Here is an 18,849-nt window from a genome sequence, read left to right on the forward strand (position 1 = left end):
ATGAGGTTTATTGTACTAACAGAAAATGTGCAATCTGCATTTAAACAAAATTTGACCGGTGCAAAAGTATGGGCACCCTTATCATTTTCTTGATTTGAACACTCCTAACTACTTTTTACTGACTTCCTGAAGCACTAAATTGGTTTTGTAACCTCATTGAGCTTTGAACTTCATAGCCAGGTATATCAAATCATGAGAAAAGGTATTTAAAGTGGCCACTTGCAAGTAGTTCTCCTATTTGATTCTCCTATGAAGAGTGGCATCATGGGCTCCTCAAATCAACTCTCAAATGATCTGAAAACAAAGATTATTCAACATAGCTTTTCAGGGGAAGGATACAAAAAGTTGTCTCAGTGATTTAACCTGTCAGTTTCCACTGTGAGGAACATAGTAAGGAAATGGAAGAACACAGGTACAGTTCTTGTTAAGCCCAGAAGTGGCAGGCCAAGAAAAATATCAGAAAGGCAGAGAAGAAGAATGGTGAGAACAGTCAAGTACAATCCACAGACCACCTCCAAAGACCTGCAGCATCATCTTGCTGCAGATGGTGTCACTGTGCATCGGTCAACAATACAGCGCATGCATAACGCCTTTTTGTATGACCAAACAACTCAATCTTTGTCTCATCAGTCCACAGGACCTTCTTCCAAAATGTAACTGGCTTGTCCAAATGAGCTTTTGCAGACCTCAGGCGACTCTGTTTGTGGCGTGCTTGCAGAAACGGCTTCTTTCGCATCACTCTCCCATACAGCTTCTCCTTGTGCAAAGTGCCCTGTATTGTTGACCGATGCACAGTGACACCATCTGCAGCAAGATGATGCTGCAGGTCTTTGGAGGTGGTCTGTGGATTGTCCTTGACTGTTCTCACCATTCTTCTTCTCTGCCTTTCTGATATTTTTCTTGGCCTGCCACTTCTGGGCTTAACAAGAACTGTACCTGTGTTCTTCCATTTCCTTACTATGTTCCTCACAGTGGAAACTGACAGGTTAAATCTCTGAGACAACTTTTTGTATCCTTCCCCTGAAAAGCTATGTTGAATAATCTTTGTTTTCAGATCATTTGAGAGTTGTTTTGAGGAGCCCATGATGCCACTCTTCATAGGAGAATCTAATAGGAGAACTACTTGCAAGTGGCCACTTTAAATACCTTTTCTCATGATTTGATACACCTGGCTATGAAGTTCAAAGCTCAATGAGGTTACAAAACCAATTTAGTGCTTCAGGAAGTCAGTAAAAAGTAGTTAGGAGTGTTCAAATCAAGAAAATGATAAGGGTGCCCATACTTTTGCACCGGTCAAATTTTGTTTAAATGCAGATTGCACATTTTCTGTTAGTACAATAAACCTCATTTGAATCCAGAAATATAACTGAGTCCATCAGTTATTAGATAAATGAAACTGAAATAGCTGTTGCAAAAACCAAAATTGTTATAAAGAAAAAAGGTTAACATTAATAGGGGTGCCCAAACTTGTACATATGACTGTATATTACATACACAATATGATGCCCCCCCGCGCACAGTATGATGGCCCCCCCCGCGCACAGTATGATGGCCCCCCCCGCGCACAGTATGATGGCCCCCCGCGCACAGTATGATGGCCCCCCGCGCACAGTATGATGGCCTCCCCGCGCACAGTATGATGGCCTCCCCGCGCACAGTATGATGGCCTCCCCGCGCACAGTATGATGGCCTCCCCGCGCACAGTATGATGGCCTCCCCGCGCACAGTATGATGGCCTCCCCGCGCACAGTATGATGGCCTCCCCGCGCACAGTATGATGGCCTCCCCGCGCACAGTATGATGGCCTCCCCGCGCACAGTATGATGGCCTCCCCGCGCACAGTATGATGGCCTCCCCGCGCACAGTATGATGGCCTCCCCGCGCACAGTATGATGGCCTCCCCGCGCACAGTATGATGGCCTCCCCGCGCACAGTATGATGGCCTCCCCGCGCACAGTATGATGGCCCCCCCGCGCACAGTATGATGGCCCCCCCGCGCACAGTATGATGGCCCCCCCGCGCACAGTATGATGGCCCCCCCGCGCACAGTATGATGGCCCCCACGCAACAGTATGATGGCCTCCCCATGCACTGTATGATGGCCCCCCCCACGCAACAGTATGAGGGCCCCCCACGCAACAGTATGATGGCCTCCCCACGCACTAGTATGATGGCCTCCCCACGCACTAGTATGATGGCCCCCCACGCAACAGTATGATGGCCTCCCCACGCACTGTATGATGGCCTCCCCATGCACTAGTATGATGGCCTCCCCACGCAGGGTATGAGGGCCCCCCATGCACAGTATGATGGGCCCCCCACGCACGGTATGATGGGCCCCCCCACACACTGTATGATGGCCCCCCCCGCACAGTATGAGGGCCCCCCCCACGCACTGTATGATGGCCCCCCACGCACAGTATGATGCCCCCCCGCGCACAGTATGATGGCCCCCCCGCGCACAGTATGATGGCCCCCCCGCGCACAGTATGATGGCCCCCCCGCGCACAGTATGATGGCCCCCCCGCGCACAGTATGATGGCCCCCCCGCGCACAGTATGATGGCCCCCCCGCGCACAGTATGATGGCCCCCCACGCAACAGTATGATGGCCTCCCCACGCACAGTATGAGGGCCCCCCACGCAACAGTATGATGGCCTCCCCACGCAACAGTATGATGGCCTCCCCACGCACAGTATGAGGGCCCCCCACGCAACAATATGATGGCCTCCCCACGCACTGTATGATGGCCCCCCCCACGCAACAGTATGAGGGCCCCCCACGCAACAGTATGATGGCCTCCCCACGCACTAGTATGATTGCCCCCCCACGCACAGTATGAGGGCCCCCCCCACGCACTGTATGATGGCCCCCCACGCACAGTATGAGGGCCCCCCACGCACAGTATGAGGGCCCCCCCACGCACAGTATGATGGCCCTCCACGCACAGTATGATGGCCCCCCCGCGCACAGTATGATGGCCCCCCCGTGCACAGTATGATGGCCCCCCCGCGCACAGTATGATGGCCCCCCCGCGCACAGTATGATGGCCTCCACATGCACTGTATGAGGGCCCCCCCGCGCACAGTATTATGGCCCCCCCGCGCACAGTATGAGGGCCCCCACGCACAGTATGATGGCCTCCCCACGCACAGTATGAGGGCCCCCCACGCACTGTATGATGGGCCCCCCCCACGCACTGTATGATGGCCCCCCACGCACTGTATGAGGGCCCCCCACGCACAGTATGATGGCCTCCCCACGCACTGTATGAGGGCCCCCCACGTACAGATGTCCTTTAATCCAGCATGTTAGTTCAGACAGCGACGATCTTGCCACCTGTTTCCAGCATAGAACTGTAAGTAAGTTCACGTCTTTGCTTGAAGATTCCTGCGAGAATTTACATTTCTTTGAATTTTCTTTTTTTGCATCGGTGAAATATTTAATTAAACAACTACAAGAAGGAAGCAATATCGGTATAACACTAGGGGGCCAAGTGTAATCAAGAACAAAACGTGAAAACGCTACTAAAAACGCTAATCTGTAATAGATATGCATTAAAATTCTATTACACCCACAATGGCTTCAGGAATCCAGAATCAAAGAGAAAAAATATTTGCAAATATAAACCCACTGACAAAAAGATGTTGCAGTGGAAGGATGGTCAGAGGAATATGAGGTGTCTGTGGGTGGGCAAAAAGTAAGGCATAAAAAAAAGCTTTATGTGCCTTGGGTATAAATCTGTGTCACACAGGGGTTAAAAAACTCCAATATAGCACTGTTATAAATCTATCATATGTAAAAGGTAGATATGCAATCCTTCACTAGGAAAAAAGATCTTTACTTACTACACAGTGGGAGGAAGCCCTTCCTGTCCGCAGAGGTCGTCACCCTAAAATTTTTCAATATATAAAACGTACCCCCCATTTAAACATCTTGTAAGGAACATACCTTCCATCAATTTGGGAGCGTCTCACACACGTACCTGCAGTCCTCCTACTAATCTATAATTGAAGCCCCCTGAGGAACCTCTAAATGCCGGAGGGGACATGCTGTATCTTTCAGATAAGTGGTGTTTATGGGGACTATTTTCATAATTGGTTTCACTCTTTCCCCACCCATATATTCCTTATGCCCCCTGACCACCTCTCCCAGAGTGTGTCGTCTTGACATCCTGAGGTATTGACCTTTAGCGAATTTTTTTTTTTTTTAATTTGATTTTCCTTGTGGGTTTTATAGAATTCCAATGCATATCCATGAAAGATTAGGGTTTTTGTTCTTCATGAAATATTTAATTAAAACCTAAATGAATAATAAAAAAAAACATGTAACATAATGTAGAGTGTAGCGAAGACTGAGCTGGGGTCATTTCATGCTTATCATGAAAGTTGGCAAATTTTGCGTTGACATTTTCTCGCCCCTTCTGATGTTCTTTACCCTTACTAGTTAGTATTTCTACAATCTTCTACGACCTTTAGGCAGAGACTTTTAGTTAATATCCAGCACTGAACGAACAGAGCCCCCGAAACTCGTATGCACAAATGAATTGCAGCTCCATTACAGAGGGTTAATTTGACATCTAGTTGGATGGATGAGAAATCTATATTTCCATTTATGTTCTGAAATAGATTGTCATTTAGCTGATGAGTGTGTACAATCCTGATATAGAGCTAAAATACTGCTGAATAGAGGAGAGGACGAGGCAGCTGCACACAAACTATGCATATGCACATAAGGGCAAACATACAATAGAGGCTCGGACTGGCCGTCGGGAACAGGTGAATCCCCTGGTAGGCCACTGTGAGGGAGGGCTAATGAGCAGTGCTAATAAACCTGGTTCACAGTTTACAGGAAAAGTTATTATCTAACAACCAAACTAGCCAAATTAATGTTACGTAGAAGCAAAAGTACATTAAAGTTCTAGGGTTAGGATATATATATATCACCTGAAGAGCCCGGCGCTGCCCGGGCATAGTAACTAACTGTGGTTAGTTATAGCAAATTATAATTATCCTCCATCCCATAGTCCCGTGCCCATATACCCATCACACATCCTCCATCCCATAGTCCTGTGCCCATATACCCATCATACATAACCACGTAACCACGATCCCATAGGCCCGTGCCCATATACCCATCATATATCCTCCATCCCATAGTCGAGTGCCCATATACCCATCACACATCCTCCATCCCATAGTCCCATGCCCATATACCCATCATACATATTTGCCATCCCATAGTCCCGTGCCCATATACCCATCATACATATCCATCATCCCATAGTCCAGTGCCCATATAAACGTCGTACATATTCGCCATCCCATAGTCGCGTGCCCGTGTACCCGTCATACATATCCTCCATCCCATAGTCCTGTGCCCATATACCCATCACACATCCTCCATCCCATAGTCAACCATTATGACACCATAATGAGCGGCGGGGCTTGCAACCTATGATGACATCAGTGTCGCCATGGCAACCATTATGACATCATAATGAGGGGCGGGGCTTGATACACACACTTTTTCCCCATTGTGTAGATAGGGGCAAAATTGTTTGGTGAATTGGAACGTGCGGGGTTAAAATTTCTCCTCACAACATAGCTAAGGACGCTCTGAGGGTCCAGACGTGTGACTGTGCCAAGTTTTGTGGCTGTAGCTGCGACGGTGCGGATGCCAATCCCAGACAGACAGACCTATATACAGTACATACGCACACACACACATACACACACACACACACACACACACACACACACACACTTACTTGAGCTTTATATATTAGATATATTTATGTAGTATTGGCTATAAGAAATAATTAAAAGTAGAGTGTCACCATTTTAGTCTGGTGAGACTCTAGAGGAAAAAGGAAAAAGTTTAACTGTCCTTTAAATCTGAGCTGCTCCAAAGTAACTTGCTTATCAATTTCACAGTATAGAAGTATGGAGACCATAGCTCCAATTTTCTAATGCCGAGCTACAAATTCCTTTATCATGTACATAATAAATGATAAACTAGTGAATGGAGCTCTGGGAACGTTCACGTACACGTTGGTTAAAGCTCTGGACGTATGTTTTAGCCTAAGCACACAGACTTAATTTGTGCTATTTTTTTATGGTTTTTTTTTCTGCTTTTGTTGACATATTTTAAGAAAAATTAGGGTAAATTTTGACATTTTTGAAAGCAAAGAGTGGTGAGGCGTCAACATTTTTTAGATGGTTAAGACCCCTAAAAGATTGGCAATCCATGCTTTAAGAGAGAGAGAGAAAAAAAAGCAAAATATATAAAGAGAAAATTAAAAAAAAATATGAAATGGAGCACTTCTGCTATAACTAACCCTGATTACTCTTGGCCCAAGGTAAAGTAAGAAATTCCGGTCCTGTAACCTGTCCAATTAATGGGCATAGGTTTTCCTCAGCTTGGACAGACGGTCCCTGTGGGTGTTGAATTATCCATGTCTTTATGAATATTTAATGGGAAGTCGAAGTAGTACGGTGATCACTCCCTCAATTTGTAATCGTCCTGTTCGTATACTGTACTGGTTTAGGTGATAGAGAGGTGATGAGAGACTTCACACGGATTCCCGGTAGTCGGAGATATGCTAATTTGTGAAATAACTTTTATCCCATTGGGCTGCTCTATGCAATACACTTATTGATAAAAAAAAAAATAGTTTGATGCCTTCAAGGAATGGACCCATGTGTAGTGAGAGCCCAGGATGGACCCATGTGTAGTGAGCCCAGGACGGACCCATGTGCTAGTGAGAACCCAGAATGGACCCATGTGCTAGTGAGAGCCCAGAACGGACCCATGTGCTAGTGAGAGCCCAGAACGGACCCATGTGCTAGTGAGAGCCCAGAACGGACCCATGTGCTAGTGAGAGCCCAGAATGGACCCATGTGCTTAGTGAGAGCCCAGAATGGACCCATGTGCTAGTGAGAGCCCAGAATGGACGCATGTGCTAGTGAGAGCCCAGAATGGACGCATGTGCTAGTGAGAGCCCAGAACAGACCCATGTGCTAGTGAGAGCCCAGAACGGACCCATGTGCTAGTGAGAGCCCAGAACGGACCCATGTGCTAGTGAGAGCCCAGAACGGACCCATGTGCTAGTGAGAGTCCAGAACGGACCCATGTGCTAGTGAGAGCCCAGAACGGACCCATGTGCTAGTGAGAGCCCAGAACGGACCCATGTGCTAGTGAGAGCCCAGAACGGACCCATGTGCAAGTGAGAGCCCAGAACGGACCCATGTGCTAGTGAGAGCCCAGAACGGACCCATGTGCTAGTGTGAGCCCAGAACGGACCCATGTGCTAGTGTGAGCCCAGAACGGACCCATGTGCTAGTGTGAGCCCAGAACGGACCCATGTGCTAGTGTGAGCCCAGAACGGACCCATGTGCTAGTGTGAGCCCAGAACGGACCCATGTGCTAGTGTGAGCCCAGAACGGACCCATGTGCTAGTGTGAGCCCAGAACGGACCCATGTGCTAGTGAGAGCCCAGAACGGACCCATGTGCAAGTGTGAGCCCAGAACGGACCCATGTGCTAGTGTGAGCCCAGAACGGACCCATGTGCTAGTGAGAGCCCAGAACGGACCCATGTGCAAGTGAGAGCCCAGAACGGACCCATGTGCAAGTGTGAGCCCAGAACGGACCCATGTGCTAGTGTGAGCCCAGAACGGACCCATGTGCTAGTGTGAGCCCAGAACGGACCCATGTGCTAGTGTGAGCCCAGAACGGACCCATGTGCTAGTGTGAGCCCAGAACGGACCCATGTGCTAGTGAGAGCCCAGAACGGACCCATGTGCTAGTGAGAGCCCAGAACGGACCCATGTGCTAGTGAGAGCCCAGAACGGACCCATGTGCTAGTGAGAGCCCAGAACGGACCCATGTGCTAGTGAGAGCCCAGACCGGACGCATGTGCTAGTGAGAGCCCATAATGGACCCATGTGCTAGTGAGAGCCCATAATGGACCCATGTGCTAGTGAGAGCCCAGAACGGGCCCATGTGCTAGTGAGAGCCCAAAGGTCTCTCTGCTACATAAGACACCAGTATTGGTTCTTGTTCACACTGGATGCACTTACAGCAGGTATCAGGTATACAATCTGGAATCGGCTACGTTTTATTGTACCAATTTAGTGGATGAAAGTTTGAGATCTCATCCACGCTCTGGAGAAAACCTGCAGCTTAAATTCACCAGTTATGTGGATCTGATATCTGCAAGATGTAAATTTATGCTGCAAGTATTCACCGTGGACTTACGGTGCAAAGGTGAATGCAGCAGTGTTTCCACAGCAGAAACTGCAGCGGCGTCCACACCATTCAACGCGGATAATATCTCTGCAAAATTCTGCTGTAAATACGTCCTGTGTGAACATACCATTATAAATGTGTTGTAGATATTGAGCTGGGGCCCAGAAGCTTCATTACCATATGCCTCTGAAGCATATACTGTATTAAGTACATTATCAGTAAGTTTATTAAACTAAATTAAAGTATGTGATCCAAATGCGACATTCAAAATATCTCCCAACTTTAAGTTAGGAAAGAGACACACATACTTCTACCACAATTTTTATTTCACACTAAGCCACAGAGATATTGCTCCTAGTGAAACCCATTAGTGTTCTCCCACGGTACAATACCTGTATGATGCCCCAATATTTCATTTATTCCACACAGTATGGTGCCCCCACAGTACATTCATTCCACACACAGTATGAGTTACCTACACACAGCATGATGTCTCCACATTTCCAAGTACATAGTATGATCCCCCCCTGTCCCCCTCCCACCCTAATCACAATATTATGCCCTTACAGTACCCAACATGGGCAGTATGATGTCCTCCCACACACATTATGATGTCCTCCCACACACATTATGATGTCCTCTCACGCAGTATGATGTCCTCTCACGCAGTATGATGTCCTCTCACGCAGTATGATGTCCTCTCACGCTGTATGATGTCCTCTCACGCTGTATGATGTCCTCTCACGCTGTATGATGTCCACTCACGCTGTATGATGTCCACTCACGCAGTATGATGTCCACTCACGCTGTATGATGTCCACTCACGCTGTATGATGTCCTCTCACGCTGTATGATGTCCACTCACGCTGTATGATGTCCACTCACGCTGTATGATGTCCACTCACGCTGTATGATGTCCACTCACGCTGTATGATGTCCACTCACGCTGTATGATGTCCACTCACGCTGTATGATGTCCTCTCACGCTGTATGATGTCCACTCACGCTGTATGATGTCCTCTCACGCTGTATGATGTCCACTCACGCTGTATGATGGTCCTCTCACGCTGTATGATGTCCTCTCACGCAGTATGATGTCCACTCACGCTGTATGATGTCCACTCACGCTGTATGATGTCCACTCACGCTGTATGATGTCCTCTCACGCTGTATGATGTCCACTCACGCTGTATGATGTCCACTCACGCTGTATGATGTCCACTCACGCTGTATGATGTCCACTCACGCTGTATGATGTCCACTCACGCTGTATGATGGTCCTCTCACGCAGTATGATGGTCCTCTCACGCAGTATGATGGTCCTCTCACGCAGTATGATGGTCCTCTCACGCAGTATGATGGTCCTCTCACGCAGTATGATGGTCCTCTCACGCAGTATGATGGTCCCCCCACACGAATTATGAGGGCACTCTGACAAGCATTACACTTGCCTATGAGTTGGATCCCTGGTCTCCTGCTGAACTGCTCTCTGATCTAGTATCTTTTTTTTTTTTTTTTTTTTTTTTATCCTTTTTTTATGTAGTGAAAATTGGAAACAAAAATTCATTCTTTTCCTTTCTGTGTTGTAGTGTGTAATTAGTTCTACTAGACAACTTTGTCAGAAAATTATCCCCGCGCTCTTCCGCGTATAACGACACCGAATACTTTGCTCAGCCTAGATCATTGCTATAATCCCAGGAACAAAGGACAATTTTTTTCTAGCTAGGGAGACAAAAACTAGTGACAATTAATAATGCTTGGGAATTTGATATAACATGTAGTCTGTGATATGGACCATAAAATCATATAAAATATTTCCATGTCAAAGGGAATGGTCCCTGATGGTTGGATCTGAAAGGAACTTTTGGTTTATTTGTATTTCCTTTTATTTTAGATTTTCACTTATGGCTTACTATTAACTCCCTATTTCTGCATACAAAGGACTGCTGGGAATATTCCTTCAGCATGTTCCTCTCCCCATGTTTGAGGCTGTGATGTCATTGCAACATCTTGCTTGAAATGGTAGTGGCCTGAATGCAGTAAAAAAAAAAAACAAAAACAAAAAAAACACTTCCCACCTTTTTTCACGTCAAATTGCAAACCCTAGCGTTCAGTTTGAGCCGTATACTTTTTTTTTTTTTTGACATGTAGCGGCTAGCACACGGTCACTTTAAGAGGATCGGGCTGACCGTGTCGGTGCCCATTTACCATAGTTGTATCTGGCATTGGCATCTCGACTGTAGATATGTATTTTGTTCGTCTATGAGTTAAAGGCATTGCCCAGGATTAGAAACCAACCCTCTTTTCCAGTGTCTGGTATTTAGTATTGCAGCTCCGCTACATTTTACTGTAAAAGGTGGAGCTGCAATACCAGATGCAACCAATGACTAGAGAGGCGCTGTGACTGGAAAAGAAACAGAAACTTATCTCCATTTCACCAAACACTCATTTATGTTACTTTTGATCAATCACGCTGTTCATAATTTTTTAACTAAATCACTTCCTCATTTAATGCTTTGACTTTTAATGGGAATTGTAGATAGCGGTCATCGACTGGGAATATTGATGACATCTAGCGCAAAACGTCGTTCGACCCATTTAGACAGATAATGCAAAACAGTCTTACAAAATACCGAGGTCGTAATTATAAGATAAGACTAAATTAAGTGGGTCACAATCGGCTGAACTGCCTGAGAAGTAGACAGACACTTGCTGTATACTCTGCAATGCGAAGACTGAATGTATCATCACAGAAGGAGGCTGTATACATATCGCATAGCTCGCTACTCCAGCTATCATTACTATCTTGGTTTTACACATACAGGAGTGTTATAGGGAGACGTTCGCGCTCTCTAATAATCATACTTCCTTAATTTAGATTTGATGCTAAATGTGTCATTATTCACAGAATTCATTACTTAATTCACTAGCATAAGATTATAAAGCAGTCGTCGCCAGGAGAAACTGGTTTGCTGATGTAACTGTTTGGAGATAATCCGTGTTACAATTGTTTTCTAAGTCACCATAATATGATGTATTCAGGGTGGATGGAGAGGTACATGGAGGCATAGATAAATGGATAGATTCATAGAGCGAGGAAAGCAGGGAAGGATAGAGGGAGGGATGGATAGAGAAATGATGTACGGATTGACAGGGAGGGAGGAGAGAGCGATAGGGAGGAATGCACTGAGGAGAGAGCAGGAGTGAGTGCTGGATTGAGAGAGCGGGAGTGCTGGATTGAGAGAGAGAGCGGGAGTGCTGGATTGAGAGAGAGAGCGGGAGTGCTGGCTGGAGAGAGAGAGCGGGAGTGCTGGCTGGAGAGAGAGAGCGGGAGTGCTGGCTGGAGAGAGAGAGCGGGAGTGCTGGCTGGAGAGAGAGAGCGGGAGTGCTGGCTGGAGAGAGAGAGCGGGAGTGCTGGCTGGAGAGAGAGAGCGGGAGTGCTGGCTGGAGAGAGAGAGCGGGAGTGCTGGCTGGAGAGAGAGCGAGCGGGAGTGCTGGCTGGAGAGAGAGCGAGCGGGAGTGCTGGCTGGAGAGAGCGAGCGGGAGTGCTGGCTGGAGAGAGCGAGCGGGAGTGCTGGCTGGAGAGAGCGAGCGGGAGTGCTGGCTGGAGAGAGCGAGCGGGAGTGCTGGCTGGAGAGAGCGAGCGGGAGTGCTGGCTGGAGAGAGCGAGCGGGAGTGCTGGCTGGAGAGAGCGGGAGTGCTGGCTGGAGAGAGAGAGCGGGAGTGCTGGCTGGAGAGAGAGAGCGGGAGTGCTGGCTGGAGAGAGAGAGCGGGAGTGCTGGCTGGAGAGAGAGAGCGGGAGTGCTGGCTGGAGAGAGAGAGCGGGAGTGCTGGCTGGAGAGAGAGAGCGGGAGTGCTGGCTGGAGAGAGAGCGGGAGTGCTGGCTGGAGAGAGAGAGCGGGAGTGCTGGCTGGAGAGAGAGAGCGGGAGTGCTGGCTGGAGAGAGAGAGCGGGAGTGCTGGCTGGAGAGAGAGAGCGGGAGTGCTGGCTGGAGAGAGAGAGCGGGAGTGCTGGCTGGAGAGAGAGAGCGGGAGTGCTGGCTGGAGAGAGAGAGCGGGAGTGCTGGCTGGAGAGAGAGAGCGGGAGTGCTGGCTGGAGAGAGAGAGCGGGAGTGCTGGCTGGAGAGAGCGAGCGGGAGTGCTGGCTGGAGAGAGCGAGCGGGAGTGCTGGCTGGAGAGAGCGAGCGGGAGTGCTGGCTGGAGAGAGCGAGCGGGAGTGCTGGCTGGAGAGAGCGAGCGGGAGTGCTGGCTGGAGAGAGCGAGCGGGAGTGCTGGCTGGAGAGAGCGAGCGGGAGTGCTGGCTGGAGAGAGAGAGCGGGAGTGCTGGCTGGAGAGAGAGAGCGGGAGTGCTGGCTGGAGAGAGAGAGCGGGAGTGCTGGCTGGAGAGAGAGAGCGGGAGTGCTGGCTGGAGAGAGAGAGCGGGAGTGCTGGCTGGAGAGAGAGAGAGCGGGAGGGACTGATTGAGAGAAGCATGAGTGCTTAAAGGAGAGAGATAGCGTGAGCGGGAGTGCTGGATTGAGAGACAGCGGGAGCGACCGATTGAGACATTGGGAAGAGGAATGGATTGAGAGAGCGGGAGGGAGGGACCGATTGAGACAGTGGGAGGGACAGTTGGAGAGCATAGGAGGGTGGAACAGATCAAGAGAGCGGTAGGGATGGATTGAGAGCGCTAGATAGAAGAACAATTTGAGCGCACACAACGGATAGAGAGTGCGGAAGGGCAGGATGGATTGAGCGTGCAGTAGGGCGGGACGAATTGAGAACACGGTAGGGTAGGACAGATCGAGAGCGCGAGAGGTCAGGAAGGATTGAGAGCACGGGAGGGATGGGCGGATTGAGATAGAGAAGGACTGATTGAGAGAGCGGGAGGGAGGGCCAGATTAAGAGAGGGATGAATTGAGAGGAAGGGACCGATTGAGAGAGTGGTAGGAAGGAATGGATTGAGCGCACAGGACGAATTGGGAAGGTGGGACAGATTGAGAGAGTGGCAATGAGGTACGAATTGGGAGGGCGGGACGGATGGAGAGCGTGGGAGTGTGGGATGGATTGAGAGCGTGGGAGGGTGGGACGAATTGAGAGCGCTAGCCCTGGAGAGAGAGTGTGAGGGATAGGGAGCAGTAGAGATGAATGGATGGATAGAGGGCGAAGAGAGAGAGAGACCGGTTTCTAAATCATGATATGAAGTGTGGATAGGTGGAGGGCAAGATATAGATTGATAGAGGTAAGGTGGACAGATGGATATTTTCATGATATGAAGTATTCAGTATGGATGACTGGATAAACTTATAGAGAGATGGATAGTTAGAGAGAGAAATAGTTGCGTCTAGACAGAGGCTGGATGGATGAATACAGGTGGGACGGATAGATTTGTGATGGAGAGATGTGTAAGTAGGTATTACCATGGATGGTGAGATATAACAGTCCAGTACCGGTGAGATGAATGCATCTTTAGATCCCGCCATTGTGACTCCTGCCTCACTGGATACATATCGCACTTCTACGTTTTTGTGTAACTAAGCTGCTCTCACTTACTGAATAGCTCCATGCAGCGATAACTTCATGTTTGATAGATAAATATGAGCTGGATATAACATAGGTAAGAGATGGATATTGGAAAGATTATAACAGATACAGTCATATGTTAAAGTTTGGGCACCCCTATTAATGTTAACCTTTTTTCTTTATAACAATTTTGGTTTTTGCAGCAGCTATTTCAGTTTCATATATCTAATAACTGATGGACTCAGTTATATTTCTGGATTCAAATGAGGTTTATTGTACTAACAGAAAATGTGCAATCTGCATTTTAACAAAATTTGACCGGTGCAAAAGTATGGGCACCTCAACATAAAATTGACATTAATATTTCGTAGATCCTCCTTTTGCAAAAATAACAGCCTCTAGTCGCTTCCTGTAGCTATTAATGAGTTCCTGGATCCTGGATAAAGGTATTTGTGACCATTCCTGTTTACAAAACAATTCCAGTTCAGTTAAGTTTGATGGTCGCCGAGCATGGACAGCCCGCTTCAAATCATCCCACAGATGTTCAATGATATTCAGGTCTGGGGACAATGTAATTGTTCCTCTGCATGAATGCCTGAGTAGATTTGGAGCTGTGTTTTGGATCATTGTCTTGCTGAAATATCCATCCCCTGCGTAACTTCAACTTCGTTACTGATTCTTGCACATTATTGTCAAGAATCTGCTGATACTGAGTTGAATCCATGCGACCCTCAACTTTAACAAGATTCACGGTGCCGGCATTGGCCACACAGCCCCAAAGCATGATGGAACCTCCACCAAATTTTACTGTGAGTAGCAAGTGTTTTTCTTGGAATGCTGTGTTTTTTAGCCTCCATGCATAACGCCTTTTTGTATGACCAAACAACTCAATCTTTGTTTCATCAGTCCACAGGCCCTTCTTCCAAAATGTAACTGGCTTGTCCAAATGTGCTTTTGCATACCTCAGGCGCCTCTGTTTGTGGCGTGCTTGCAGAAACGGCTTCTTTCGCATCACTCTCCCATACAGCTTCTCCTTGTGCAAAGTGCGCTGTATTGTTGACCGATGCACAGTGACACCATCTGCAGCAAGATGATGCTGCAGGTCTTTGGAGGTGGTCTGTGGATTGTCCTTGACTGTTCTCACCATTCTTCTTCTCTGCCTTTCTGATATTTTTCTTGGCCTGCCACTTCTGGGCTTAACAAGAACTGTACCTGTGTTCTTCCATTTCCTTACTATGTTCCTGTCAGTGGAAACTGACAGGTTAAATCTCTGAGACAACTTAGAATCATAGAATCATAGAATCGTAGAGTTGGAAGGGACCTCCTGGGCCATCTGGTCCAACCCCCTGCTCAAAGCAGGATTCGCTAAATCATCCCAGTCAGATGTCTGTCTGTACTTTTTGTATCCTTCCCCTGAAAAGCTATGTTGAATAATCTTTGTTTTCAGATCATTTGAGAGTTGTTTTGAGGAGCCCATGATGCCACTCTTCATAGGAGAATCAAATAGGAGAACTACTTGCAAGTGGCCACCTTAAATACCTTTTCTCATGATTGGATACACCTGGCTATGAAGTTCAAAGCTCAATGAGGTTACAAAATCAATTTAGTGCTTCAGGAAGTCAGTAAAAAGTAGTTAGGAGTGTTCAAATCAAGAAAATGATAAGGGTGCCCATACTTTTGCACCAGTCAAATTTTGTTTAAATGCAGATTGCACATTTTCTGTTAATACAATAAACCTCATTTAAATCCAGAAATATAACTGAGTCCATCAGTTATTAGATATATGAAACTGAAATAGCTGTTGCAAAAACCAAAATTGTTATAAAGAAAAAAGGTTAACATTAATAGGGGTGCCCAAACTTTTACATATGACTGTAGTTAGGTATATGAGACGGATATGTTGCGTTAGGCATTGTTGTTGCTGCTTTAAGGACAAGGACATACTGTAGTTATTTCTGATCGTTGTTACATTAGCAGAGACAAGTGATAGCCTGATCTGAGTTACGGTATATAGCTGGATGCAATTAAAAGCTATGGGTAATTACACTATTGACTGAAGTGAACAAGCAAGAAAAGCTGCATGAATATATGTTCGCTTGGATTGTTTTCCAAGCTCATGTTCTTCATATGTCTCGACAAACAGATTCCTCACTTTCATTACTTGATCTCAATATACACAATAGATGGCTGTCGGATGAACACTTCTTTTCTTGCCCCCTCCCCATATACATGCAAAATGCCAAGGGCATGTTATAATCCAATGGCCCAACTCCTCTCTACTGGACATCTACAATTGGGGGACGATGGTCAGCCAGTCCGGACCCCACTGCCGTCCCTTGCGTTTCGTAAAAATACTTAATTCACGCAACAAAAACAAGTCCAGGAATTATTAGCATCTTGTCTTTGATTTGATCAGAAGAAAGTATTTTTTTGTTTTGTATTTTCAAATGCTAAAATTTTTCTAAAATAAATGAAATAGTCTTCATTAAACGAAGTCCTATCATTGTGTATAAAAGCTCACCTGCAGATCCATGTGCCTTCATGGTTTATAGACTGCAAACAATCCCTGTCCTATTGAAGTCATGTGAGACTCATTGCACTCCCCCATCTTCTTTCTTAGCGAAATACTTCCGGAACATAGTTCACCGGTGCATGCGCAGTAATGCTTTTCGGCTTTGCCCGCGGTTGGGAAAAGCATACTGCGCATGCTCAAGGCAAGATTGCGTTGCGCACGCGCCGACTATGGAGGACAACTACTCAAATTCCAGAAAATATTAGGGACAGCGGCCAAGGATGGGGTAGAGGAAAGGCGACGACAACACACCGCCCATCAGACCGGACAGAAGGCATTTAAATAGCCCGCCAAATTGAGGTGACAGATTCCCTTTAATGGTGGACTCTGCGTATGACAATTCGAGTTGATTGCATTTTATGAATACATGTCCTATGAGTTCCCTTTTCGTATAAACATACAATGAGTTTTTGATTTGGACACTTACCCCTCTCTGTGAGCTTCTCCCTTCTCTAACTCCTGAATAACACCCAAAAGCACTTTGATTGTTTCCTGACTAGAGCTGATCAGGTTCTCCATGGTGTGAAGCTGTGCTTTTAAGTCTATCACTTCCGTGTGAGGCACAATTTGTTGGCATTCATCACTCAAAGCAACTGCTGTCTGACAAGGCTGATTTTTTTCCACAGGTAAAACATTTATCTGCATGGCCTGCTCGTTACATTCCGTCGTTTGACACTGTGACTGCGTCGTACACGCTTTTGCATTCATATCTTGGCCTTGTAGGCCATTTACGTGAGCAGTTCTTTTGTCTTCATGTGTCAGCGGGCAAACTGTCCTTTGTGTGTCAGTCAAGTCTTCAGGGTCGGCTAGGTTGGGGTTGAGGGCAGGCGAGTGTATGGTGGCTTCCTCCTTCAGAAGCACTTTAACATGTGCCGGATGATGGGGTAGCGTGTTCCCTAATGGCCTTTTGTCGTGTTTTGTGGTTTCATGCACATGGCAGATGGCCTGTTTCGATGTGGAGATTGCTGGGTTTTGAGGAAAGGGGGAATCTTTAGTACAGCTGTGCAAATCAGTGCTTCCACATGCATCTGAACAATTGCTAGAAGTAATGACATCCATATCTTCACTCGAATGTACCACCAGTTCCGCAACAACTTGGTCATTGACCCTGCTGCATCGATTAGACTCTCCTGAGCTTTTGTGTTCTTTTGTATCCTTTACCTCTATTAGGAATCCATTATTTTGACCCTTCAGTTCCACGCCAGAAGCATTTTTTAACAGGTTCCCTTTTTTCCGGTCAAGAGGAAAAGTCTGGTAGCGCTTTTTCAGGTCTGGCGAAGTCTGAACCCCTGTGCTCTTGGTTACGTTGGGTATAGACCGCCGAGCAGGCACTGTCATGTACTTCCGATAAGCTTTGTAAGAAAGAGACTTGGTGTCTTTTCTCTCACTTTGCGGCACCGTTGTAAGCTTTTTATCCCTCTGTTCATTCTGAGCCTCACAAATATCTTTAAATCTCACTTGAAGGGCTTTATTTCGTTTTTTTATCTGCCGGTTGGGGTCCAATGCATATTTCATGTCTAAGGCTAAAGAAACAGCTGGCTCGGCTTCACTTTCTGAGGATGTCAGCACACATTTGTCCCCCTCCTTGCTCACCATGGTTCCTGCAAAAAAAACAGAGAAACCAGTAAGATGAAGATTTTATAAATCTGGATAGTTTGGGATTTAGCAAAATCAGCCATTGATTAGAGATTGTATTTGTGACTTAGAAACTAATAGATAAAACAAAATAAACCAATGAATGACCACGGCACGAGTGATCAGACTAATGAACAGACATAAGTTCCCTGCTGTGGCAATTGGTGGGTGTCCCAGTAGTGGATAGGTGATCATTTTTGCAGACTGCATCATCCTTCTAAACGGAGTGTGTCATCAAAAGTGACTTTTTTTGTTTGTTTGTTTTTTTTTGTCAGGTATCTGTGTTTTTTTTTCCTCTTTTCTCTCGTTGCATAAATGTAAAAAAATCCCCAATGGCCAGTGTGAGATTACAATTTTTTTTAAATAAAGTTTCTGATGGGAAATAAGATTTTTGTTTTAACTGTGGTTTATCACATCTCTGAGAAGCGGAGTTCAATTCCCTAGCCACACCCAGGCCTGATTACTGCTACACTTGTTCTCAATCAAGAAATCACTTAAATAGGACCCGCCTGACAACATGAAGTAGAGCAAAAGCTAGACATCATGCCGCGATCCAAAGAAATTCTAGTACAAATGGGAAATTAATTGAGATCTATCAGTCTGGAAAAGGTTATAAAGCCATTTCTCAAGCTTTGTGACTCCAGTGAAACACAGTTAGAGCCATTATCTACAAATCGCGAAAACATAGAACAGTAGTGAACCTTCCCAATAGTGGCCGACCAAAATTGCCCTAAGACCATAGCGACAACTCATCCAAGAGGTCACAAAACTCTGGCTGGCATTGCAGAGTTCCATGACTAAAACCACTGCTGAGCATTAAGAACATATGTATAGTGTCGGTGTGTGTATGCATGTATATATGTGTGTGTATATATATATATATATATATA

General features: G+C 46.6%; 2 protein-coding genes across 3 annotated transcripts in view; one reads left to right on the forward strand and one right to left on the reverse strand.

The window, feature by feature from the left end:
* The window catches only part of DOCK1 (dedicator of cytokinesis 1), a 495,500-nt gene that overhangs the window by 261,130 nt on the left and 215,521 nt on the right, over nt 1–18,849 (forward strand). The window lies entirely within an intron of this gene.
* Nucleotides 1–18,849, reverse strand: part of INSYN2A (inhibitory synaptic factor 2A) — a 77,654-nt gene that overhangs the window by 28,878 nt on the left and 29,927 nt on the right. For both annotated transcript variants that reach the window (XM_073546337.1, XM_073546336.1), the window contains exon 2: nt 16,752–17,925. In XM_073546337.1, the coding sequence (XP_073402438.1) occupies nt 16,752–17,920 (1,169 nt within the window). In that variant the 5' untranslated portion in view covers nt 17,921–17,925. The remainder of the gene's footprint in view (nt 1–16,751; nt 17,926–18,849) is intronic.

This window comes from Dendrobates tinctorius, unplaced genomic scaffold, assembly GCF_039654945.1.
Source record: "Dendrobates tinctorius isolate UK_male_01 unplaced genomic scaffold, ASM3965494v1 ptg000147l, whole genome shotgun sequence".
Classification (NCBI taxonomy): domain Eukaryota; kingdom Metazoa; phylum Chordata; class Amphibia; order Anura; family Dendrobatidae; genus Dendrobates; species Dendrobates tinctorius.